Here is a 24377-nt window from a genome sequence, read left to right as displayed (position 1 = left end):
TTCAGCGTAATGACGCCCCGGATCCGAGGTTTGTGTTAAGCATGCCCATTAACGCGATAAGGGTTGGACAGTCACTCACTTCGCCATATAAGTCCAACGTTGGTCCAACTGCAGCTATGCCTTTTATAGAGAGCCCTGGATACGATACAGTGTCCAAGATCTTCTTGCGGCCTGTCGTAGCCTGGAGCCTGGCGTTTCCAACGATTCGAAGACCCAAATACGCGCTAGGCTCAAGGCTCAAGTATGCGTAAGTGCCAGTAACGGCTGGTGGAACGATAGTGCCAGAAAAATAATAAGCATAGGTAGCATCCATTTCGACGTTTGCATCCAGATACATCTGCATGTCAGCAGAGAAAGTCTGACCGGGGCATCTACGCATGATCAGCATTAATTCGCCTGCAAGAGTATTCATGCACAATTACCCGTAAGCCGCCTTGAATAGCAGAATACTTTGCTGAACTGCCATACTGAGCCAACCCAGATTTTTGCTTTCTACCGTGTTCTGGTCATACATTCAGCTACTGATGATAGGAGAGACTGTGTTGAAGTCTTAGGAAATAAGATAGCAGAGGGGCAGGCGCTTACCAAACGACCCAGCCAGTCGAGAAACGCGCCAAACCATCTCTGGTCGAGCTTGTTCCCACCTTGGCCCATATCCTTCGATGTCCTAAGAGCCTTGGTTGCGAGACCTCGTTTGCGCAGCTTCTCATGCCTCGACTTTGCCTGGGAGATCTTGGAGCGCCACTCTTCCTTAGACATATGCTCTTGGTGGGTTTGGCGTCTTTTCTGTTTTCGTCCGGGTGCATCTGTCAACTCGTCCCAATACCCGACAAGGTTGGTGAAGTCGACGCGCATGTTAACAGTCTCATCTCTCTTGATGAGATGGAAGTTGTAGTCAAAAGTCAGCTTATAGACGGGACTCACGTTTCCTGTAAGCGATCGAGCTTGAACATGGTGCCTTGGGAGATCGAATTCTGGCTCGGCCAGGCCAAGTGATACCACTCGGGCATATGGGCCTTCTCCCAAATCGGAAGGGAGTCGGATGATGGTGTCTGGAGCTCCATTCAACCATAACCTTCGACATTCGGGCGAAGTTTGTTTGTAGTTGCAGTAGATATAAACAGTTTCCTCTGAGTGATCAAATGTAGAGCCAATCATGGTTCGGTTGGTCGTCAGCATCGATCTGGTCTTGCGAGTCTCCACTTGACGTCTCGCGATCGTTTGGCTCGTCGGAAAGTCGTTGTCGAGCGATCCCGGTGGCCCATCCAGCATAACAAATCCGTAAGCATCATCATCCGGTTTGTCGCTCCCAGGAGCTTGGGACCAATCCAAGTTATTGTTCCGGTATTCTTCATCGTAATCCCACAACACATCATCTTGAGGAGTATCGTAGTAATGTTCAAAGAGATATTTTGGATCCACTGGCCACTTGTCGCTGTAGACGCTTGGTGGATCACAACAATAGGGATAATCTTGGCTGAAGCCCGGGGGGATTGCGACACCGTTGCAGTCAATGCCCGTGTTTGTCGGATTGATTGCGCCGGGGATCGGCGGTTCTTTTGCTTGCGTGACCTGAGTCTGCTTATTTGAGCACTGCTGTGGCTCACAAATTAGCTCCGGATCAAACGGTGCGCTACCGCCGATTTGGACTGGCTGTGGGTTGTTCGACCAATTGCAGTGACTGAATCCTTTTCTTTTGGGACAACAGAACGCTCGTTTGAAGCGATCACGCAATGTCGACCCAGTAGAACCGTCCAGCGGAGATATGTAAGAGGAAGAGCACCAGTCACCGTTGTCTTGATCATATCGATAGGTTTGGTATTCGAAATCATCTGGACCACAAGAGGCGAGAGTACTGGGACTTAATGGGCCTTGACAAGCCGTCCAGAAGCAATCATCAATGACCTCTGTCGAGTCGCAACATAGAGCACGGTTACCGGTGTAGCAGCTTCCTTTCCCTTTGTAGCCGATGTAGGTGTCGGTGTTCAAAAGATATTGGCTGTCGCCACAAGAGCCACTGCATCCAAATTCACCGCTAACAGGCGCGCCACTCCATTCACAATTCTTTGGCATCGAGTTGATGGGACAGCAGATGAAGCGATACCAACCTGTCGAGCAGTCACCGTTGAGTTGAAAGCCAGGAGCTTGAAGCGGAGCATGCGCAGTTGAAACGGCAGAAGTCCCAGATGGGCAGACCTGGTCATGTTGCTTCTGACCATCTGAGCCATCGGTGCATGTCGGCGTGACGAAACAATTCTGTCCAGTGTAAGCACCAAACGCCAAGGATAACGCAGTCGCAGTTTGGTCATCTAGATTGCCACCTTCTAGTTGACTGGAGGAAAAGTCACCAAGAAGTCCCTCCAGAGCGTCGTGGCCTTGTGTATCTTGATCGAGTGCCCATATCATCAAGCCGGTGAGGCATCTCAGGGAAAGGAACTTCTTCTTGTCGAAAAAGGATTGCTCGTCATCGTAGGAGATCCACTGGTTGCCGTCGTACACGTTGTATTTGACAGTCGAGGTTTGGTCGTAGTATGTTTGCGTGCTAAGTGAGTTGTTTCGAGAGCTGACCTCACTGTAAGACAAGATGCCCCCGGTGTTTGTGCATGTCCCTGGAAGACCGGAAGTCGAGAATGTGCAACCGGGTTGAAAGCAAGATGCATCGTTCAAGGTGTATGATCTTCCGTAGAATGCGAACCCTATAACAAGCTTTGCGGGATCAATATCGTTACGCCAAAGCAATTTCAGACCCTCGTCAATTTCAGTGATGTTGGTATGGCCCTCTATGTACGGACCCGTGTACTTGTTGTGCTGGTCCCACATACCATGCTGCATACCCAATCAGTCTTTGCGCATTATCTCAGTGTTCACCATTGCAAAACCTACCAGATCGTAAGACATTACGTTGAACCACGACACGTATTTTTGAAGGCCGGAGATATCAAAACCTCGCAAATACCAGTAGCTCGTTGGAAGCGTAATGGTGGCCTGCCATCCAGCGTTTGCTTGCTGAAAAGCATCTCGAATCTCGGACATGAGAAAAACGTAGTTTTTCGTGTCTGCTCGGGAACCACCTCGGTCAGGTGCCGCAGGATACTCCCAGTCGATATCGACACCATCGAGTCCGTATTTTTGCAAGAATGACACTAGAGAATTGATGAAAGTCTGCCGCTTGTGGTAGCCGCTTACCACTCGTCGCAGTCAGTGACAATCGTCTTCCATCGTCCCAAGAGTTACATACTATCCGAGAACAAATTTTGGGTCGGAGGGTCGTTAAAAGACCATCCCCCAACAGCAATGTTCACCCTCAGATTGAGGTGGCGACTTTTCAGAAAAGTCACACGCGATATCAAGCCCCCAACGTCGTCGATAAGGTTGAAAGAGCTATCGAACAATACAAAGGCGAGATTGATGTGCGTGAGGGGCGCCAATTCAAGGTCTTCAGGGTAAACTCTGTCGCAGGGACGATCGTCCAGATTGAACAGCTCATAGTATCCGATACGACGCTCATACGTCATGGCATCCGTGTTCTGTGGGCATGATGGAATTCTTTGGGTGCACGAGGTTTAGTAAATTTTTCTGGAACGAGAAAAGAGAAGAATAGATCTGTTCACCTAGGCTGTCCGCAAAAGTTTCCGAGACCAGTTTTCTGGCAGCCGTCTCCGCAGAAATCGTCAGTCGTGCCACAGTAGCCATATTGACTTTACAAGGGAGATCGTTAGCGCAAGCACGCAATTATAGGAATGAAAACTTGCCTGCAGCAGACATTGAGCGGGCAATCTTTTGTCTCAGGCGGGGCATATTGTCCACATTCTGCTTTAGCATCGCAGTTGCTCTTGCACCCGGTCCCACAGAATTCTGGACCGAACCCACAGTTTCCACTCGAGCTGCAGCATCCTTGGTAGCAGGGGCTCGTAGCTGAGCATGTAGATAGGTCGTTTTGGGCTTTAGCGACATCGGAATAGGTCAGGAAGAGCGCAAAAAGTAAGGAGCAAAGCATGGTGTAGGGATTAGGTATCTGAGCCTCAGTCTTGACGGTGGAAAGTAGAAAAGATAAATGGGAGGGTTGGACTGGCAGACATGTAACAGACTTAACTTGAAGTGATGGATTTAGGAGTACACTCTGTGATCAACAAGCACTAAAGGGAAGCTCAGAGCTTCTCCAATGCCTCTGGCAGACATGCAGCGGACATTGTCCGGCTTAGTAGATCGTCCAGCTAGCGGTGAGATTGATCCAACGTATGAGAGTCCGAGACTTCTCCAGGTGTCTCCATACTGAAATTTTAGCGACAAGAGAAGCAGCCACTTCCAGCTCTTTGATGCCGACTGCCCCATGTTCAAGGCAGGCCAAGGAGGAGTCTGGCCAATGAAGACTTGAATGGACAACAGTTGGTTACTTAGCAGCTGCATTCTCCCGTGATGGAAGCCTTGGCGGGGCGGGATTAGAGGCATGAAGGAAAGACGGAGAATTTCAGATTACGTACGGCCGTAGGGAACGCACGAGTGGCCACCGCCGTCGGAGAACAGTCCCTGATAGGTTCTGACCATACCTTTCCATTCTCAAAATTATAATATTAGAGTCCGCTCCGTAGTTACAGAACATACGCTTTCTCAAGAAAGAGTTATTCTTCGTATCAAATAAGATGTCATGATTGCTGTCTGAGGGTCTCTTCATCATAGTATGATCAACAACCCAGTCTGTCGGTGGATACCGGTCCCCTGCATACGCATATACTGGTTTTTTGTCGGGCCAGGTAAGAGAAGGAAAAACGGGTACTCCTTGTGAACCACGTTGCAAGTGCCGCGGAGACAGACGTGCATCATGGGACCTGCAGACGTGTTGGATATGCAGTGGAGAAAGTGATGTGAAGCAGAACAGTCCAGATACTTCGTGGTGCCAGCCGATGCTGAGCATAATGAGTGGACCGTGCAATTCCCTCTGTTGGTAAAGCGTCGGACATGGCCGCACCCGCTTAAACCTTGCGGGTATCACGGCTCACAGCTCGGCTCCCTACGAGCATGCGCGCGCCCATCTCTACAAGAGCTAAGAAATTGAGTACATTATGGCCGTAGAAGGATCCTCCGAACGCGACTAATGATGTTTTTTCCATAACATCAGGTCGTGGCTAGAGTGTTTAGTGTTATCTTTTCGAATGACGTCCATGCATGCAACCTTGGGAGAGCTGGTTGAGCAACGTTGATATCATACTGAGACCGAAGTCGGTGAGAGCTTGGCACTTGGACCGTTATTGACAGTGGCAAGCGAGCGTCTGTGTTAGGTGAAGCGCTAATTCTTCAGGAAATCAAGGTGTCTTTCAGACTGGAATTTCGGATCCTCCTCAACAATATTGGTCTCGCATATATCACGGCGACAATCAGGCGACCTGCCTTAGCTGCTAATATTAATCTAGATGGGAACCTGCCGGATGCTTCCGCAAAGGGATAGCATCACCCGAGAGATGACACCTCCCGATCACGGCTATATGTTGTTCGCTCTGGAAAGTCTCGCTCGGATCGACCTTGGATCCGGTGGTTTTGTCTTCCATTACATGTCTCTAATCCGTCTGCTGCTTTCCTTGTCTCTTGAATTTGAGCGGCATCGAGTACCTTATTTACTACAACCCCACACTCCCCCTTTCTGACAAGTCCCAATGTTTTCACAATTCGATGTGGCTCGGCTTCTTCTAAGTCTACAATTTCTTGTCCCAAGAGCCGCCTCAGTGCAGCTGTGGTCCAGTCCTGATGCACTGCCTCCAAGTATGCCTTCTGGTTGCCGCATCGCTTTGAGCCAGAATATCAGTTGCTCTCCAGCTCTCGTCTCTCCGCAGTTTGCTGCTGGCGGACGGGCATTGGATCCGACCACATTGGGTCAATACTGCACAACATTGTGCTACCAATCTCTGCAGGTAAACTCATAGACCATGAGCATACTTCTATCCCTATTCCTTGCTAATCAGCGTAGACTTTTAAAACAAAAGTGGATGCACAATGCGGCGATACCAATTACCAGATGTTCGCCAACAGCACGCTAAGCCAATCTGGAGCTTCCATCGCAGATCCGCTGGCTTGGGCATATAATGTCATTTGCGTACAAGATAGGTATTTTTAGCCTCGACCGAATGCTTTATTTCAAGTTCAATTGAGACAATTCCTTTAGTACCGGCTTCTGTCTTCCCTCGCTTTTTAATGCCACCAAGACCCTCTGCTCCGATTGCTCCCTGAAATACGGGGCAGCAATGTTGGGCTCTGACTACGGTCGAAATCGAATTCAGCCGAGCGCATTTTCGTCGCTACTCTCATCATGTTCTATCCCTGCGTCGGACTATCCGTACACCTACTGGCCGACACCAAGCACGGTCAATCCATTGTGAATCAACTTCATCCTCCATGTTTCAGAGATCCTACTAACATTAAGGCAGTATACCAACATCTGCCCCTTCGAGGAATTGCACTGGGAAAAAGTACACTATCAAGGCCAATGACACCTGCCAATCCATCTCGCAAGCAAACTCCATCGCAACAGATCGGCTGATTGCTGCGAATAATATCGACTACAACTGTTCTTCTCTCATTCCAGGTGCTACTCTCTGCCTTGGTCCTTCATGTGCTTTGCAAAAAGTGCTGCAGAATCAAACATGTCAAGATATCACCACCAATCAAGCCTTCACATTTGTACAACTGATCGCGTGGAATCCGTAAGTTCTTTTCCCAATGAACGATTTCTTCCATATACTCACAAACTTTCAGAACCATTCACTTGAACTGTGATAACCTTGATGTTATGGTTGGTAGGAGCATATGTATCTCGTCGGTTGCCCGATCAATCAAATCACAAACACCACGTGTTAAGCTGACTTGGCAGACCCCCTGGCTCTTCAGTCTACAAAGCAACCCTCATGAACACAAGTACAGTAACCATGTAAGACCATACTCGTTGTCGCCGGCATAACCAAGCTCAAAGTGCCAGGTCCTCTATGTTTCCAGGACCCTACGTCTCTGGCTCCATCAATTCAAATCCTCCAGACGCCACAACTTCCTGGTATAATACTCAGACCACCTTTCCTCCCCCAGTTGTGACAACATTCATTGCAAACCTTACAACAGCAAGTCTCGTAGCAGCACGCACTAGCTTTTGCCCCATCACGCCCGATGACTTTCTCAACGGTCTCTATGAAGAGGATCTTCCAGAAGACTGCGATGCTCTCATCGAGCCATACTGCTGGCCCGATCCAGATGCACCAACACCTTCATCAACGAGCTTTCCCGCCAGCTGTACACCTTTCTCGGGAGATTCCATCACGACATCAAATACCCCAGCCGTGATAACTACTTCCGCAAATCCTCTGCCATCTCCGCTGGAGCCAGGCACAATCGCCACCTGCAAAACGTTTCATAAGGTCTCTACGGGAGAGACTTGCTACAGTATTGCAAACAATTACAAAGTGTCTCTCGATCAGGTAAACGAAAAAGTGCTGTCATACATTGATACACTTTGCTAATTGAAAAGTTAGTTCTACACTTGGAACCCTACCGTCGGCACGACTTGCGCGAAATTGTTTTTAGCCTTCTATGTGTGTGTCTCAGCGTAGTAGTGGTTGTAGGGCTGCCTGTCTCCATGGTTTGTGGGAGTAGTCACCGAGGTGGAATGAAAACTTTCGAGAGGCTGGCGGCTCATCTAAGAGGGGGTTTCTTGAGCTATCATACACGTGGAACTAGTGGTATGTATGCATTGCTTGTAGACAGACCTCTTCCAACAATGCCTAGCTCGTCTCATCTCCCGAGCTCTTTGTGACTCCTCTCAACTCAGCTCTTCATGCTTCAAGAGCGCTTCCCATGCCTCATCGTCTTCATAATCGCTTCCAGTCTTCCCGTTCTGCCACTCCGCAATGTCACCCCAAGCCTCCTCTAGCCAAAACCCACCCATCTGCTCCGCCTCACTAGCACAAACCCTGTTGCTCCTCACCACCCTCCCGAACGCATCCACAAAACTCAACAACAATAGTCCCTCCTCCTCCTCCAGAGCCTCTTCATCCTCAACGATGAGATAAGCAACCACGCACTCCGCCTGCACATGTGACCGTAGCACCTCTAGAATCCGTGGCTGCACCTCCTCCTCGGGTAGAAAAGCTCTCAGTCTCTCCATCGCCTCGGCAAGCTCATCCGTCCCCTCTGCCACGTCACCCACAGCAACGGCCCCATGCTCAAATCTCTTCTTTGCATTCCTGAACGCCTCCACATCCTTCGCAATGCGTCTCCTATACCCCAGCCACCTTTCATCTCCTTCCCAATCAGCCACAAGTAGCTCGGGCAGTAGCTCCAACAGACCGTTCCACTTTCCCTCCAAGCGACCATAGAGTAGTCTATCATCGAGTAGCCTCTCCTCCTTATCGATAGCATTGTCAAGGTCAATGTGTGAGATCAAGGCCGCGTGTTTGGCGTCGCTGCCAGGACCATAGAACGTGCGAAGCCAGACGTTGCCAATTTGACCGGGATCGGTGGCTAGGTGGCGGATGGAGAGGGGACGCCAAGCTTTCAGGAAGATCAGTTCCTGGGGGCCTAGAGCCGGAGGAGGAGGCGGTGGATATCGCTGAGACGGATCAGAAGGTTGCTGAAAACTGGACGCGGGAGAAACAGGAGGTGACGAATTATGGGAACACGAAGCAAGGTACATACGGCTTGTCTCTGACCGGACTGAATGTATGAACTGATGAGAATTTTGGCTTGCTCCGATGGTGGGAGTGGGGATTGAGGATCGTAGTTGTTCTAGGAGGTAATGAATTAACTGATGTCCAATGAAAATACAACCAAGTGCGTAGCAGGCGATGCTGAGAGGGAGTGGTACCAGTAAGTAGATCTCAGCTGGAATTGTGCCCCAAGGAGGTGATATTTCCTCGCTGGAGCTTGATTCCACGCTCTCGTTGTCGCTCATAGTTGTTGGCACAGTAGCCTGAAGATCTGTGATCTGGCTGGGCTTGACATTTTGAGAAAAAAAACTTCGAGTGGCTATTGATGAGAAGTATGCAGGCAAGCGGAAGAGGTCACGTGGATACGAAACGAGGTAAAATATTGTCGGCAGGGTCATTCCATATACCTTTTCCGAATTCTATTTCCGGTATGGTATAGAATAGGGTCATATCTGATTATTCTACATGTTTCATTCACTTATCTCAAAGACAAGGTATGTGTGATAGTTCTGTATTGGAGAAAGCCATCGTAATATATTACGGCTAACTCGGCAATGATGCTGTAAAGTAATACGTACCTTATTCTCATGTAACGTTGCTCAGCCTTGGGCGCATCGGAGGTTTCAAAATGTCCCATACTACAACATTTACAAACATAGAAAACAAACATCCGTGCAAGGTCATGAGAGGTAATCGAAAACATCTTTGCTGGAACTATTGCAACTGATCATGATGCCGTTCCTGAGCCTGTCTTTTGGTCTACTCGGATATGCTGATCGAAGGTCGGCCCACCAAGCCTCTTCCTTCACGTTTGGCCATACTTCATCAACAATCCCACGGGAACGAAGTTCAACGGTGTTAGTATCGCAAAAATGAACCAGGCCCAGCCAGTTCCATCCGCCTTGACATGTGGAATAGCAAAACAATCGACCACAAAACTCGGCCCAGGTTGAACATAACGCCGCACTCCATGATCTGCGGCTTATAGCAGTTGGAGACATATGAATAGCAACGTGTTGCAGACATCTGCATCCCAAGCCACCAGTCGCTAATCCCTCAAGTGGTGTACTCCGTGTGTCTTACGCTGGATGCAGGATCTGTATACAATCAGTCCCGCCAGCATCGCAAGCGCAGTCAACGTCTCAGATAGAGTCTAACCTCCACTCTCCGCATACCGCTGTGCCGTTTAACGTCCATGTATAAAATGAGATCCAAAGTACGCCCCATCACGAGTTATGGCAGGGTGGACCCAAAGATCGGCGAAGTACCAAGACAGAGTCCTGTCCTGCCGGCGTCAAACATGTACACTCTGTTGTACGTGTCGGCAATTGTGATGACCTGCAATGTGTTGACGGAGGTATAGCCTATTTTGTAACACACAGCTGAGATGCTGACTGAGAGCCAACGCGCCATCAAGTAAGTGTGAATCAGAATTGAAGGCTAGAATGTCCGACCTGGGACAAGCTTTTCACTGAAGTTGAACACAATGTGGAAGTAGATTCTTTCTTGTATATGATTTGCAAGGATCTCGGGGTCGTACGAGAACAATGTCTAGGGGAAGAAGAAGATCGCTACGATAAGCAAAGTCCCGTCGCCGAGAGCTGGGACCCAGAAGTACCGTTGCCACCCAGCCGCTTGCGCCAGAAAACCATCGCTTACAATGGGGACTCCCGATTATCCACAACACTAGAGTATGTTGACTCGCTTTTATTATGTAGATTGCTCGTCCAAAAAACATTGCCAGTTCGGATTTACCAATCCAGCAAGGTGTGTCTGATTGGGGACGTAGCACATGCGATGATGCCCTATCTCGTTCCAGGAACTGCAATATGGATCGAGGACGCCTCAGTTCTCCGTGGGCTGCTAGAGTATTCTCCCAAGAAGATGACGTTGCATGAGACCCTACAAATGTATGAGAAGCTGCGAAACAAGCGAACCTCCAAGATCACCAATGCATCAACCAACTCGCGACATCTCACGCAGATGGAACATGGTCCAGAGCAAGAAGCACATGAGTAGCATCTACTGACGCATCCAGGTATCTAAGAGAGACATATCAATATCGTATCACGGAAGAGGATTTTGGGTGAGCTGTTCTTTTATGATGCTTATGCAGTCTTGGACGAAGCAACTCTCGAGCACTGTGGAAAGGTAAAGCATGCGATTGGACCCGGCGCGCTCCAAGAGGAGATCAATGTTTGCGGCGCTGACCGGCCTCAATCGACTGATAGGATACTAGAGCACTGATCGATTCGCTGTCTTTTTCCGCGACACACGCATTACAATTGGAAGAACGGACGGCCCCAGGAGGTGGAGCTCGAGCGATGAAGTTTGCTGTTGGCCGTTTGTACTCTCTTTGATCAGAATCAGGGCTCTTTGGCTTTCTAGTGTCAAATATTTCACCATAACATCCATTAACTACTTAAGGGAGTACTTTTTTTAAGAGTTCTTGGGGTAACCACCTTGAGGGAGATACGACTCTCTATCACTTAGATGTGAAGAAGTCTACTGCTTGCAGACCTATTCTAACTACGACGGATACAGTCTCTCGAACCAGCTTTTTGTCCAACTAAGAATCCTTGAGAATGCGTGAACACTTGTTGCTCTTCGTGATCTGGGAAATATAAGGACTCCGCAAAATCGGACTTAGTACGCTCTTGGTCTTGTCGCTGACTCTAATGAGCATAGCCCGCTTACAGAGACCAGCTTAGAGCCGAAGGTTTCGCTTCTCTTCGATTCTAGATGAAGATAGCTAAATGTTTGTTAGTGATGGCTACATTGCACTTGTCGTGTGCTTCCTTTGTCCAGACAAATTCGCTACCGCTTCACTATTTGGCTCGGGAAAGGAAGCAGATTGTGTCTTTCTGAGATCACAGCGATGAGTAACCTGCGTTCGTTGACACATTTTACAGTGTGATGAACAAGCAACACTACTGTAAGCTTGAAATTTGTTGCCTGAATGATCCATCAACTCAAGGTATCTTATGATTTTTTCATGGCGGTATAACACGTGGGGCCGCAGGAGGACTGTCTGGAAGTCTTACAATAACCCAACAAAGAAGAATACTTCATGCGACAGCAATACTCAGCGTTCCCACTGTATCGACACTTTCGCATGACACTTATCTCTTCCTTTAAACCCTCATCCTCAAGCTCCGAGACTCTCGAACTCCACTCGCCGCTGAAACACTGACCCCACCCCAACGCCTACAACCACAGCAATGTCCAACATCTTGAGAAGAGTCTTGTCTTTCGGAAGTCCCAGCAGAGCAACGTCCACATCAACTCTCGAGGACGAGGACACCATGTTCGACGTGCAGGAGCCAGAGCTCGAAGAATCGGACCCCATTCCCAATTTCGCGGAAGAAGGCATCACCGACCACACCGAAGTCCTTATAGAGTAGGCCACCTACCGTCTCTCTCCACTTACACCATAATTAACAGCTCCTCCAGACTCATGCAAGGACCCTCAGTCTCCGTTTACGTCGGCAAAGCAGCGAAACCCATCACGTTATCCAAACGACTACTTATGTACCACTCCCCCGTCGCTGCCCGCCTGCTCGCCAAGCAGACCACTCCCGATACGCTCGCACTACGAGGCCATGACCCTTTCGCATTCACGCACATCTACCGCTGGATGCACCAAGACAAACTCGACATCCTCCCCTATTGCACCCGCACGGGCACCTCTCCCACCGCCATCCAAGACGCCTGCACCCTTCTCTGCCGCATCTTCGCCGCGGCCCGCTACCTCGACATCGCCCCCATTCACGGCCTCGTCTTCCAGGAACTCCGAGCCGCGTTCGCGATCACTCGCGATGCGGGGAAGAGCACGCCTGTGGCGCCCGGCACGGTGATGGAAGTGTGGAGAGAGGGTGGAGAAGGGTGCGGGTTGTGGAAGGTGGTGTTGGAGGAGATGTGTGTTGCGTTTACGCGGAAGCCGATGGCGGTGTTTGCGGTGTATGATGAGTGTTTTGAGCGGATTGAGCCGTTCCGGTTGGCGGTGGGGGAGGCGATGACGGGTAGGATCTTTTGGGGGGGCGAAGTGGGTGGGGTTAGGGTTGATGAGATCTAGGCATAGTATGGATGGATGTTGATGAGCTGGGGTGAAGGTTGGAGAGTAGGAAACCTAGTACGTGAAAATACAAGTAGAGCCCCTGTGTTCTCCCCGTAATCTTAAATGAAGGCGTTCCAAGACCTTGCACTTATTCCTGGCTGGTAGAGCAATCGGCGAAAATTCTCGTTGACGCCCAGCTCGTCGAGTACGTCAGTACTTCGTTATCTTTTCAGGCATCAGCTACAGCCTCGGAGTGTCAAACAGCGGTGCTACTGTTCCCTATCGTTACGGTGTGTATCCTTTTTCACAATTCGGGCTACGGAGACTACGCCACGATCACGGGGTTTTCCGACTCGGGCCTCAGAGGCACAACACGCCTACTGTCCTTCGCCAAGATTCACCATCTTCGAAGACATTAGATCCTGCAGCGGAGTCAGTATCAACAACAAACGAGATATTGAACCGACGCTTCCGAAGGAAGCAGTGGACAACTACAGGAGGACATGGTCAAGGCGATGGCCATTGGATGATATCATAGTCATACCGCTTTGGCAACAATCAGAGTCCGCCCTTGGACGTAGACTCTATCTCTGTTTATAAGGACCGATCAGCGCATCTCAAAGCCAGAACCCTGACTTCACACAAAACCTTTCAATGTCCTCCCACCAGCGAGACTGCAGCAATGACACTTCTTGGTTTCCAGTGTTAGTGACCTAGGATTCCCTGCAAACAACGGATCAACCAAGTACATCAACAGATTATAACATATTTGAGGGATAGTCAGTTGAGCGGCAAAGGCGGATCTTGTTCAGGTTCTTAAACATCAGAAGCTTCGGCGAGTGCGACGACGAGCATGCTGCCCCAGAAAAAACCCAAGCGCAGCATTGGTCAGTCTCATGGATGGTATGTCAATCGTACGACCATCTCTGCCCTCCGTCCACCATACAAGACGTCACTAACGCGATAACAGCGATCTCCATGCTAGACGAGGTCAACATCACCGCTGGTGCGGGGAGGGAAGCCACCGGACGGCCGCTGAGAACTCGGCAGATCGGAGCACGCACTCCTTCCTGTCTAGGAAAGCGGCGAGGGCATTCGAAGACTTCACTAAGGCTTTTCGTTCGTGGGTCTACTCTCTTCTAATCTATTCTGACCTGTAGTATCAATCGAGCTACCTACCTACACTCTACTCCGGTCCGAATCACCGTACTATCTTCCCTTCCCTCCCTTCCCTCCCATCCCATCCCTTCTCTCCCTTCCCTCCCATCCCATCCCATCCCATCCCATCCCATCCCATCCCATCCCATCCCCTCCCTCCCTCCCACCCATGTCAAACGCAACAAACTCCTTACCCCCATCCTCTCTCTCCGGCTCTGTCTGCCGCAAAATGACTCGACAGCCTCCTTCCAAACTCGCAACAGTGGGACTGTGGGTTAGTGGGTCCATTATGAGGCCATAGCGTTGGTGGCTGTTGGTACCCTTGTTGGTACCCCTGTTGGTACCCCGGCAAGGGGTTGGGGACAGGTGTCCAGTACGAGCTATATAGCCACCTGTTTTGCACCTGTCAACGGCTCTTCATTCGATTTCGTCTCTGTCAGAGCCATATCATTTTTCTTCTTCTTTTCGTAGTTGAGTCTATACATATTAGCCTTCATTCAACTACCACCACTATCCAACTACCACAAACACACTCCATACTTTACACACTTCATAATGGCTCCCGCTGCTGCTACCAGGTCCAAAAAAGCGGCCACACGAGTCACACCCGCCTCCAAGGTCACCAAAAAGACCTCCAACGCCGCCAACAAGGCCCCTAAGGCCCCCAAGGCCAAAAAGGCCACCAAGGCCAAAACACCTCCCCCCCAGATCCTCGTACCTGAAACGCCATCGAGGACCATTACCCCGGACGAGATCGACGAAACGCCCCCGCCTACTGGGGGGCCCAAAGTAGACCTTGCGGAATTGATAGCCCAGCTATCCAAGGTCCAAGAGGAGCGAGATCATCGCCATCGTCACGAGGGCCGGGTTCATCACGAGGGCCGGGTTCATCACGAGGGCCGGGTTCATAAGTCACGCCGCCACCACCGCCGCCACAGCCGCAGTCATCGTCATCATCACTCGGACACATCGGATTCGGACTCATCCGACTCTGAGTCGGACTGGGAGGAAAGAAGAGGGGTCCCCTTTCGTCACACGGAAGGTAAGAAGCCCTTTCTTAGTATTGCTGAAAGGTTCCGAAGTGTGGACGTCAAATACTTCAAGCAAATCTTCTTCGGGACCTTCAAGACCAAAAATTTCGCCAAGCTGGCCCATATGCATACTACCCCGGCCAAGGAGGATAAGGACGTCAATGGCCATAACCACATGATGCACTGCTTTCATGTGTACTCGGTAGCCGCTGGCCGCTTTGTATACGTTAGCGTGAAGGAAGGCTTAAATAAGACCCTATATGCGTATGCTATTCGCCTACTACGGCTGCCTATCACCTACAGATTTAACTTCATCCTCGCTTATCACCTCGCCTTTGTTACTGCACGTATTCAGGGTGGCCAAGACGACCCTAAGGCCTGGGAAGCGGACGATCAGAGCTGCAGGGACCTTCTCGTGCCCAAAGGGACTTATGCGGGCAATAGCAAGCCAAATACCGCTGCGCCTGGCCCCAGCAAGCCCGTTGCCGCCGGAGGAACTGGAATTTGCAAGAATTTCAACAGAGGTAGCTGTTTTCGCGAGCGCTGCATCTACTCACATGTCTGTATGGTCTGTCAGCAAAATCATTCGGCAGATAAGTGCCCCAAGGCCCCAAACCCAGCTGTGAGTAGCTCCAATCATTTGCCACTGGGTAACCGTGTTACCAAGGCAGAATGACTCCCAGGGCACCCGTAGATGCCCTGGTCGCTATAGTGCATATCTGAGGGGTTCCCATACGCGCTGTATAACCTATTAGACCCGGATTTGCCCTATTAAGAACTGTTAATAGTTGATAGTTGATTTAAATAATTAAACGATTACCCGGATTTAATATTTGCTAAAACTATTTCGGCTATTCTTCGAAAGGGCGCTAAGATAGGTTTTCGAGGCCCTATCTTAATCTATCGCAATTAAAATTATCTATTAGTATATCAAGCATCTCAAATACTATCGGCGGATCTTTAAAAATAGCTTTAGCAGTATCGCCTAATCGAGGTTGACCCTCAGAATAAGCCCCATTATATTTGCTCGCTACTCGGTTTGGTACCGAAACACGATGGAGGTTGGAGATAAATTTATGACCTCTTATTCTTATACGGCCACTTAGTTAATAACGATATCCAGGCGGAGTAGGGCGTATTGAAATATGCTATATACGATGACGCAGTAATAGCACTGCTATAGAAAGGCCTAAGGGCTCAATTCGTCAAAAGAGACCTCAAAGACGCCTTTAGACATATACCCGTCGCTATATCGGACTAATGACTACTTGGTTTCAATTGCGATAAACGCTATTGAAAGGAACGATATCTATCATTTAAACTACGCATATCACCGTTTCTATTCAATCTCTTCGCAAAGGCCTTTACTTGAATCTTAATCGCGATCCTTCTATGGGAAGTAATGCTTTACTATCTAGACGATTTCTTCGTAATCCTTTTATTAGGTGATGACGCAACTGCATACGCCCAGCAGTTCGACCAGCTGTGTGGCGAATTAGGCCTTCGAATCAATTATACGAAGGATGTTGTGGGTTTCATAGCTGAGTTCCTAGGAATCGAATTCGATAGTATTCGTATGGAGGCGAGATTCCCCTCGGATAAGCTGGCTAAGGCGAGAACCACGGCTAAAAACCTTCTAAAAAGGGCAATCATCTCATATCAGGAGCTCGAGTCAGCGGTTGGCTTCCTCTCCTTCGCTGCCAAAGTCGTGATTTCAGGAAGAGCATTCTTGAGGCGACTTTTCGATGCCCTTCGAAGGCCTGTGGTAATCGTACGGATTATAGGCGATATGAGGGCAGACTTACTATGGTGGGACACTTTCCTGAAGCACTGGAATGGCGTCGCCTTGATACGTTACGTCGACAGTCGGGTTATGTGGCACATATGGACCGATGTGTCTGGAAAATTCGGTATGAGAGGCTATATTCTCGATCATCCCGATTATATTCAATCGATTTAACTTAAAGACGTTTTTAGCATCAAAACAGCCATACGTCATTGTTTCAAAGATATATAATTCAAAGAAATAAAGGCTGTCTATTACGCGATGGAGCTGTGGTTATAATAGTTACGAGGATCTCGCTTGATTCTCTATTGCGATAACGACGCATACGTTAATAGATTACGCAAATCCTCCATGCACGGGCCTATTATAGCCTTATTGCGCGATATAGCTATGTTGACAGCTACTCACGACATTATAGTAGTGCCCACTTGGATATCTACGAAGGCTAACCAGCTGGCCGATAATCTGTTACGTTTTCGGTACCGAAAAATCGCTAACGCATATCCACAGCTGAAAGGTCTTATATCTCCGCTGAAATAGGGCGAGACCTATTAGAATATTGATACAATTAGACCGCACTGCCTTGAGAGGCTATATGACTTCTCTGGTAGGGGCTTGTAACTAAAACCAGGAAGATATATGCGATTTCAGTAAGATTCTATACGGTTTATTGCGCACTGATAGGGATCTAGCCTCCCTTTTCAGTAACTATGAATGTCCTTACGGGCTGGATTGCTGACCTAAGCACTCGCCGCGTTAAGTCGAAGTCTATAAAGGTATATCTTATCGGTCTTAGATTAGCCCATGTGGATATGGAATTCGATAATCTCTTAGTTTTTTATCACTCTTAGTTATAACGTATTATTATAGATAGTTAACATCTTCGTAGCGAAGCTGATATGAAAGAAAGGCGTCTAATTACTAAGGATCTATTGCTTTAAATCCTTTCTTATTTCGATAAGTCAACCTATGCTAAAGCGACTCTATATACCTCCTTTTACCTCGCCTTCGCGGTATTCCTACGCGTAGGTAAGTTTACTTATAGTAAGCGAGACCTTTAATAGAAGGACTTCGGTGAATAGTTTTTTATACGTCGCTCGGTGAGGCTGTTCGATGATTATCTAGAACTTACACTTCCAGTGTCTAAAACGGACCCATTTCGTCGTGGGATTATACTCACGGTCGCCGTATTAGGCAATAACGCATGCGCAGTTAAAGCCTTACATCACCTCTTTAGGTAGGAAGCCTTACCTGACGCACCGCTGTTCTAGCTGAAGAGCTCCTTTTTCACTAGGGAGGCCGTTATTAATAACCTCCGTGAGGTATTGACGTCACTTGGTGTTGAGGGCTATTATTTAGGCTATTCCTTCCGTAGAGGGGTTGTAATATTAGCACGTGACGCCGGCCTTAGCAATAACGAGATTTAATTGCTAGGCCGTTGAAAGTCAGATTCCTATCGCCTGTATATCGTTATTCACCTAGCCCATATACTCAGAGTATCACTACGATATCAGCACCTTCCAGCCCGTCCGCGCTAGTGCTGTTGGTCTTTACTGCTTGCTGCGGTAGGTACCGTCAGGAGTCCTTCTCGAGACCTTCACCCTCTTTGGACGACGTCTTGGGTTTTGGGAGTTTTCTAGCGCTGGGGGGCCTTTTTTTGGACTATTTGCATGTCCAAAAAGGTCTTAGCTGCTCTAGTGTTGGATATGCCTAATCATCTATCTACATATCTACTTGTGCATGCGTTGTTTTGTGTATGGCCTCACTGTTTGCGAGCACTAATCGCAACAGTGGGACTGTGGGTTAGTGGGTCCATTATGAGGCCATAGCGTTGGTGGCTGTTGGTACCCTTGTTGGTACCCCTGTTGGTACCCCGGCAAGGGGTTGGGGATAGGTGTCTAGTACGAGCTATATAGCCACCTGTTTTGCACCTGTCAACGGCTCTTCATTCGATTTCGTCTCTGTCAGAGCCATATCATTTTTCTCCCACCCACCCACACCTGTATATAGCCTCATTTCACTCCAGGTCATGTCGCTCAGACATGGGAGTTTTCTAGCGCTGGGGGGCCTTTTTTTGGACTATTTGCATGTCCAAAAAGGTCTTAGCTGCCCCAGTGTTGGATATGCCCAATCATCTATCTACATATCTACTTGTGCATGCGTTGTTTTGTGTATGGCCTCACTGTTTGCGAGCACTAAGTCGTCGTGAGGTCAAGAGCAAATGAAATTAAAGGAGGTAGGTGTCGTTTTCGTATCTTTCGACAGCAGGAGCAGGGGCAGTGGCAGGTAGGCGGTGGAGTTGGATGGTTGGTGGGGAGGGAAGGGAGAATATGGTAGGAGCGGTAAGGGGAAGTGAGTACTGATACAGAGGACGGACGTAAGGATGGCTAAACGGGTGGAAGGGAATACGGGGGAGATGGTTACTCGAGGGTCGTATGCCGCGAAAGTGTTACTAGACGAAAACGGATATCGAGATCAGGGAGTGGAACATCTGCTGCGCTACGGGGCACAATGGCAGCGAATGATGTGGTTAAGTTGGAGCAGCGACACCGATACAATTCATGAAACATCCGATCGAACTACTTCCCAGCCGCTTCCAACCACACTCACATCAACAAGGCAATCAGCTCCGCCGCCCTCTCCGCCGCCACCATGACGCCGAACTGCGGATTGACCGTGAACGGCTCCACGATGGACGCATCCACAACGTTCAGATTCCGCATCCCGATGACCGTCGTGTTCGCATCCACGCAGCGCCCCAACCGGCACGAGCTGGACCAGTGGTTGACCTCGCCCTCCGTGTACGCCGACGGCGTCGTGATGTACGTCAGGATCTGCGCCGTGGACGCCGCGGCCGGGATATTGAGCGGGGCGAGGTTCGACGCGGGCAGGGCGGCGAAGATGGCGTGGATGAAGGCCGCGATGTCCTGCGCGTCCTGCGGGTCGCTGAAGTAGACGCCCTGGGGCCCGGGGACGAAGTCGGCGTCGAGGACGACGGTGCCGGAGGATTTCAGGCCCGAGGTGCCGTAGATGTTGAGGGTGACGGTTTGGTCGGTGGTGTAGCCGTCGTAGCCGGCGGTGCCGATGGTGCCCTGCATGCCGGCTCGGGTGCCGTCGGCGTGCGGGACGTAGTCCCAGAAGACGCTGATTTCGGAGGCGAAGGAGTATGGGCCGGAGCGGCTTTTCAGGTACAGGGAGGCGTCGGCGGGGATAGGGTCGTTGTAGGTGTAGGTGTAGGATTGGACGGAGGGGCTGGAGAGTTCGATGAAGGTGTTTGGGTTGTCGAAGAGGCCGGCGCCGACGGCGGTGTTGTTGATCCAGGCGGAAGCGGGGAGGCCGCCGAGCTTGTTGGCTTGTTGGAGGCGTTCCAAGACGGCCGGGTCGCCGATGCCGGATTTCATTAAGAGCTCTGGGGACTTCAAGGCGCCGTTGCTGATGATGACTCTTCCGTTGGGGGATAGAGAAACGGTGGATATGACACCGCTCGCGTTGGCGACGACGCCTGTGGCTACACTGCCTGTGCGAAGGACGCGGTTGACCCAGACGCCGCTTTGCAGGTGGAAGTTTGAGCGGGTCAAGGCCGTTTGCAGGTAGCTGATGGCGGGCCCGCCGCGCTGACCGTTCTTGTAATCGTATATGGGATGGCCAAAGACTTTGGTTTTGTTTGCAGAGTCTGTATTGATGGCGACTTCAGAAAAGCCGGCACCGGTCACAAGCCACTCCTTGGCCGCCGTATATCCGGATTGCTCATACAGGATGTCATTCTCGGAAGTGATGTCGCTGGAGGGCTGCGTCTGATAGAGCCGGTTGATGGAAGGCAGGACATCAGCATACTTCCAGCCCGCGGGGAAATAGGTGTCAAAATCCGATTCCGGTGGCTGAAAAAACAATCCGGCATTGATGGCGCTGGAACCGCCGATGGAGCAACCCACGAAAGCGTTCACCTCGTTGGGGCCACAGGTCAAATTGGTTGGACCGGAAAAAATGGTATCATAGAGCCCTGGTACGTCGACACGGCTCAAATTTGTGCCGACCAACCACTGCGGTCTCTCGGTTCCTCCGGTGATGCCGTAGGATGGCCCGCCTCCCTCGAGGAGGAGGACTTTCTTCGTTCCGCTCTCACTCAGCCGGCTCGCGACGATGATCCCCGCGGGACCGGCACCGACCACGATCACATCCCATAGAGTAGTCGTCCATGATTGAGGCTGAACGGGAGAGGCACAGACCAAGCCAACAGCTTGAAGGAGAAGGAGAGAGCACAACACGGCAGCCATTCAATTAGTTTTTTATTTATGAGACTTGGTTTGGTACTCAGATGGATTGCGGACAGGAGATTTGATGAAGGTACAAAAAAGGCTCAATATATAGAGAATAAATGTGTTAGTGATTAGACTGTCATATGTAAAAATAGAGAGCAGCAAGACTAGATTTAATCAGCTTATGCAGTCAGCTTCGGGTATTGCAGATGGTCGAGGTCAGACGGGTGTAAGCGCATCCAGGCTATATGGGGCAGGTGGTGTGGGGGGGGGCCATGCTCTCTTGAGCAGTAAGGGTCCATTAACAGACAGACAAAGATATTCGATGTCTGCTAAAAAGGCAGACAAGGGTGAAGGCTGAAGGCTGAAGGCTGAAGACTAAGGAGATAGTGAAGGAATATGTATACTGTTACTGTAAGTAATTAATGAATTAACTGAATGGACTACTGCAAAGCTACTTATTTTTGGTCGGATTGGAAAGCAAGTTGCATGACGTTTTCCGAGTCTGGACAGCCGAAAGCCTTTCGCTAAAACCTGCAGCGGTCCACGGGAGGCTCCGGCTACAAGGACCACTTCAAGCTAGGCCACGGCATTTGATCCGTACACAGAGTCAGCATGACACTGACAGTAATAGAAATCATAACCATCACCGAGTATTAAGCGGAGCAACATTATCTTTCTCCTCAACATTCAAGTTCACCATGTAAGTCAGATGTTTTTTTTAATTTCTGAAGCTGCTACTCTTTGTCTGAGAGATTGCCGGTGTAGAAGGTTGCACCCCCAGCGACCGGGCGAATTACATTTTCATACCCCAAACTATGCGATCCTTACAAATTCATACCCCATCTTACATTTTCATACCCCAACGGGGTATGATTTTGTAAGATGCCACTAATAGGGGTATGATTTTGTAAGATACCATTAATGGGGGTATGATTTTGTAAGTTGCCATCTATAGGGCGGGTTGGTGTTAGGAATTATTCCTCCGGGGGCTCTGCGGGGCCCCTTAGGGATGTCTGCAGCGTGAAGTACAAACACCCCTATTCAACCCTTTAGCGGTAACTCGGGTTACTAACAATTGGGGTAGGTAGCCTGGAACACCCTAAATACCCTTCTAATGATCTACAGGTATAGGGATAACTAGATCTATAAGTTGATGGTATCTTACATTTTCATACCCCAAAAAATGGTAACTTACAAATTCATACCCCAAAGACTGGCAACTTACAAATTCATACTGCCAAGTGGGACTGGGGGTTAGTGGGTCACATGACATCATGACCCTGTTGGTACCTTGTTGGTACCCTGTTGGTACCCCGGTAAGGGGTTGGGGACAGGTGTCCAGTACGAGCTATATAGCCACCTGTTTTGCACCTGTCAATGGCTCTTCATTCGATTTCGTCTCTTTCAGAGCCATTGCACACTTTTTGTCCCACCCACCCACACCTATACATAGCTAGCTATCATTTCACTCCAGGTCTATGCCATAGGCATGGGAGTTTTCTTGCGCTGGGGTACGAGAAATATGCCTGTTCAGGCCTCTATTTAGGCCTATTTAGGCTTTGCCATCCCCGGCGTGAGACGGCCCAACCACTATCTACACTCTATGTGGGCCCCTATCGTGCGTTGACGCGTGTTTTTCATGAATGGGACAACTAACCCATTCTTTCGGTGAGGGGTATGGAAATGTAAGATGGGGTATGAATTTGTAATTTGCCCCCCAGCGACCTCATACACCCATTCACCTCGTCGACCGCTGTGAGTCAAATAACAACGTCCCAGAAGGTTCGAAGAAATCAGTGGTCCCTTCAATATATTAAAACGCCTGGTTTGGCTGCACACCACTCATGTATCGCTCCCGTCCATGGATCCAGTCACCACGTCCATCGATAAGTATCCCGTTCATCGATAATTCTTAGGAAGTGTGGCGGATATGAATGGGGCCACCATCCGTGGACGGATCGAGAAGACTCATACCCGACGAAGGCGCCAGGAGACCGGGACTCTACTGGCCTAGGGAAGAATCCTGGCATGCTTGTAGGTACTGACGGAAAAACTTCTGGTGTCCAGCCATTAGGAGCTGCGCCTTTTTTTGGGGTCCGTCATAGTCCCGACCGTCGGCGGGCTATCCACACAGATAGAGAACCCCCCTCACGCCGAGCTCCAGTCACTCCAGACTTGCAAGTGACCAAGGCCGGCTCCAGGGACACTTATCATCCGAAGAAACGACAAGAGTGTAAGTATGTACCTAGCTATGTGCGATAAAACGCAGCCGGTGACGCCGTCGAGGTGTGAGAAGATGATGAGGAATGTAGACGAAGGAGCCGGGGCCCGGCACACTGCTGTAGACCCTCAGGATCGTTTGGAAGACGAGGAAGTGGAAGTGGGGGCTGTCTTTCGTCCACGGAGTAAGACCATCTCATCCGTGAACAAGGTACGTAATCTGGAGCCTGATTGGCCCACGAGAGGTATGATAAGGTGTGTCGGATTTGGTACTATACCTCATCCATGGACGGGATTACCCATCCACGGAACCAACATCGTGCGACACATTCTTTCAACGAAGATCGACGACCTCAGTCTGACAAACCTAACGCCTGGTCAGGATCGCACGCATTTTGAAGGTTCTGCTCTATCTACCCTTGATCCGAGCTCTTGGGAGAATTGGACCGAGGAGATTGTTCAAGGTATTTGCGGTCGTAGTGTTGGCCGAAATATCGATACTTCCATCCCCAGGATCCTGCTCCGCAACAACGGTCCTCCCGCTCGCGAGGTCCGCTTGAACTTGTCGGTCGTAGGTGGAGCCGGAGGCGTAGAGGAGGAGGGCGAGGCGGCCGTGGTCGCCTATGTGCCCGCAATGCGTGCATGTCAGCAGTGTAAGAGCCAGCTGGAGAGTCGAGGGTCGCGAGATTCACCTACCGGTGAGGACGTATCCACCCGAAGGGATGTGGAATCCGCCTTCGGTTTCTGTGGGGGAGACGCATTGGTTGTAGATCAGGGAGCCGCTTTCGACGGTGTCGGCCCAGGTGGTGGTGTCGTATGTGATAGTCTGGTCGACGAGCTCGATAGCCAATAGCGCCAGGTTGCAACCCCCTGACGGAGTTCCAGAGTCATTAGCGTATACTCCATTTCCTGCAAGCTTGAGCCAAATCATCACTCACCATTCGACCTCAAAAACGGCAACCGCTGCTTCCTTCGCCATTGGCTCGTCAGTATGCTCGGCGGCCTTCGGCGTAGAGGAAGAGAGAAGAGATGACTGTTTGCGTCGGAGGGGATGCCATCGGGGCCGTGAAACATTTGCCAGCAGGCTTGTTGTTGGGGGTGCCCGTAGAGCTCGCTGCACATGGCGGAGGCGGCGGAGGGTGGGAGGGAGGAGAGAAGGGAGAGGAAGAATAAGGTTAAGATGAG

General features: G+C 50.0%; 8 protein-coding genes across 8 annotated transcripts; 5 read left to right on the top strand and 3 right to left on the bottom strand.

Moving 5' to 3' along the window:
- Position 1: 1 nt before the first annotated feature.
- On the bottom strand, positions 2–3997 carry HO173_008708 (uncharacterized protein; the record flags this gene model as incomplete). Its single annotated transcript, XM_037310604.1, has 7 exons — positions 2–371; positions 423–502; positions 586–2826; positions 2884–3188; positions 3239–3546; positions 3612–3698; positions 3753–3997. The coding sequence occupies 7 exons, from the start codon at positions 3995–3997 to the stop codon at positions 2–4; spliced, it is 3636 nt and encodes a 1211-aa protein (XP_037162586.1).
- A 1651-nt stretch (positions 3998–5648) lies between these two features.
- Positions 5649–7586, top strand: HO173_008707 (uncharacterized protein; the record flags this gene model as incomplete). The annotated part of the gene is made up of 8 exons (XM_037310603.1): positions 5649–5903; positions 5960–6096; positions 6155–6364; positions 6417–6692; positions 6745–6804; positions 6860–6916; positions 6965–7454; positions 7509–7586. The coding sequence occupies 8 exons, from the start codon at positions 5649–5651 to the stop codon at positions 7584–7586; spliced, it is 1563 nt and encodes a 520-aa protein (XP_037162585.1).
- Positions 7587–7795: 209 nt separating this feature from the next.
- HO173_008706 (uncharacterized protein) lies at positions 7796–8926 on the bottom strand (the record flags this gene model as incomplete). Its single annotated transcript, XM_037310602.1, has 3 exons — positions 7796–8584; positions 8671–8760; positions 8840–8926. 3 exons carry the CDS (start codon positions 8924–8926, stop codon positions 7796–7798), a joined length of 966 nt encoding a protein of 321 aa, XP_037162584.1.
- A 1267-nt stretch (positions 8927–10193) lies between these two features.
- HO173_008705 (uncharacterized protein) lies at positions 10194–10700 on the top strand (the record flags this gene model as incomplete). The annotated part of the gene is made up of 1 exon (XM_037310601.1): positions 10194–10700. The coding sequence occupies one exon, from the start codon at positions 10194–10196 to the stop codon at positions 10698–10700; it is 507 nt and encodes a 168-aa protein (XP_037162583.1).
- A 1202-nt stretch (positions 10701–11902) lies between these two features.
- HO173_008704 (uncharacterized protein) lies at positions 11903–12756 on the top strand (the record flags this gene model as incomplete). The annotated part of the gene is made up of 2 exons (XM_037310600.1): positions 11903–12081; positions 12135–12756. 2 exons carry the CDS (start codon positions 11903–11905, stop codon positions 12754–12756), a joined length of 801 nt encoding a protein of 266 aa, XP_037162582.1.
- An 835-nt stretch (positions 12757–13591) lies between these two features.
- Positions 13592–15603, top strand: HO173_008703 (uncharacterized protein; the record flags this gene model as incomplete). The annotated part of the gene is made up of 3 exons (XM_037310599.1): positions 13592–13652; positions 13709–13861; positions 14387–15603. The coding sequence occupies 3 exons, from the start codon at positions 13592–13594 to the stop codon at positions 15601–15603; spliced, it is 1431 nt and encodes a 476-aa protein (XP_037162581.1).
- A 3716-nt stretch (positions 15604–19319) lies between these two features.
- On the bottom strand, positions 19320–20987 carry HO173_008702 (uncharacterized protein; the record flags this gene model as incomplete). The annotated part of the gene is made up of 1 exon (XM_037310598.1): positions 19320–20987. One exon carries the CDS (start codon positions 20985–20987, stop codon positions 19320–19322), a length of 1668 nt encoding a protein of 555 aa, XP_037162580.1.
- A 2236-nt stretch (positions 20988–23223) lies between these two features.
- Positions 23224–24045, top strand: HO173_008701 (uncharacterized protein; the record flags this gene model as incomplete). Its single annotated transcript, XM_037310597.1, has 1 exon — positions 23224–24045. The coding sequence occupies one exon, from the start codon at positions 23224–23226 to the stop codon at positions 24043–24045; it is 822 nt and encodes a 273-aa protein (XP_037162579.1).
- Between the last annotated feature and the right edge of the window lie 332 nt (positions 24046–24377).

The sequence above is a fragment of the Letharia columbiana genome, assembly GCF_014066305.1.
Source record: "Letharia columbiana isolate WasteWater2 chromosome Unknown Sc0000033_s0, whole genome shotgun sequence".
Lineage (NCBI taxonomy): Eukaryota > Fungi > Ascomycota > Lecanoromycetes > Lecanorales > Parmeliaceae > Letharia > Letharia columbiana.
The sequence above is the reverse complement of the archived record's forward strand: the minus strand, read 5'-3'. Positions and strand labels throughout refer to the sequence as shown.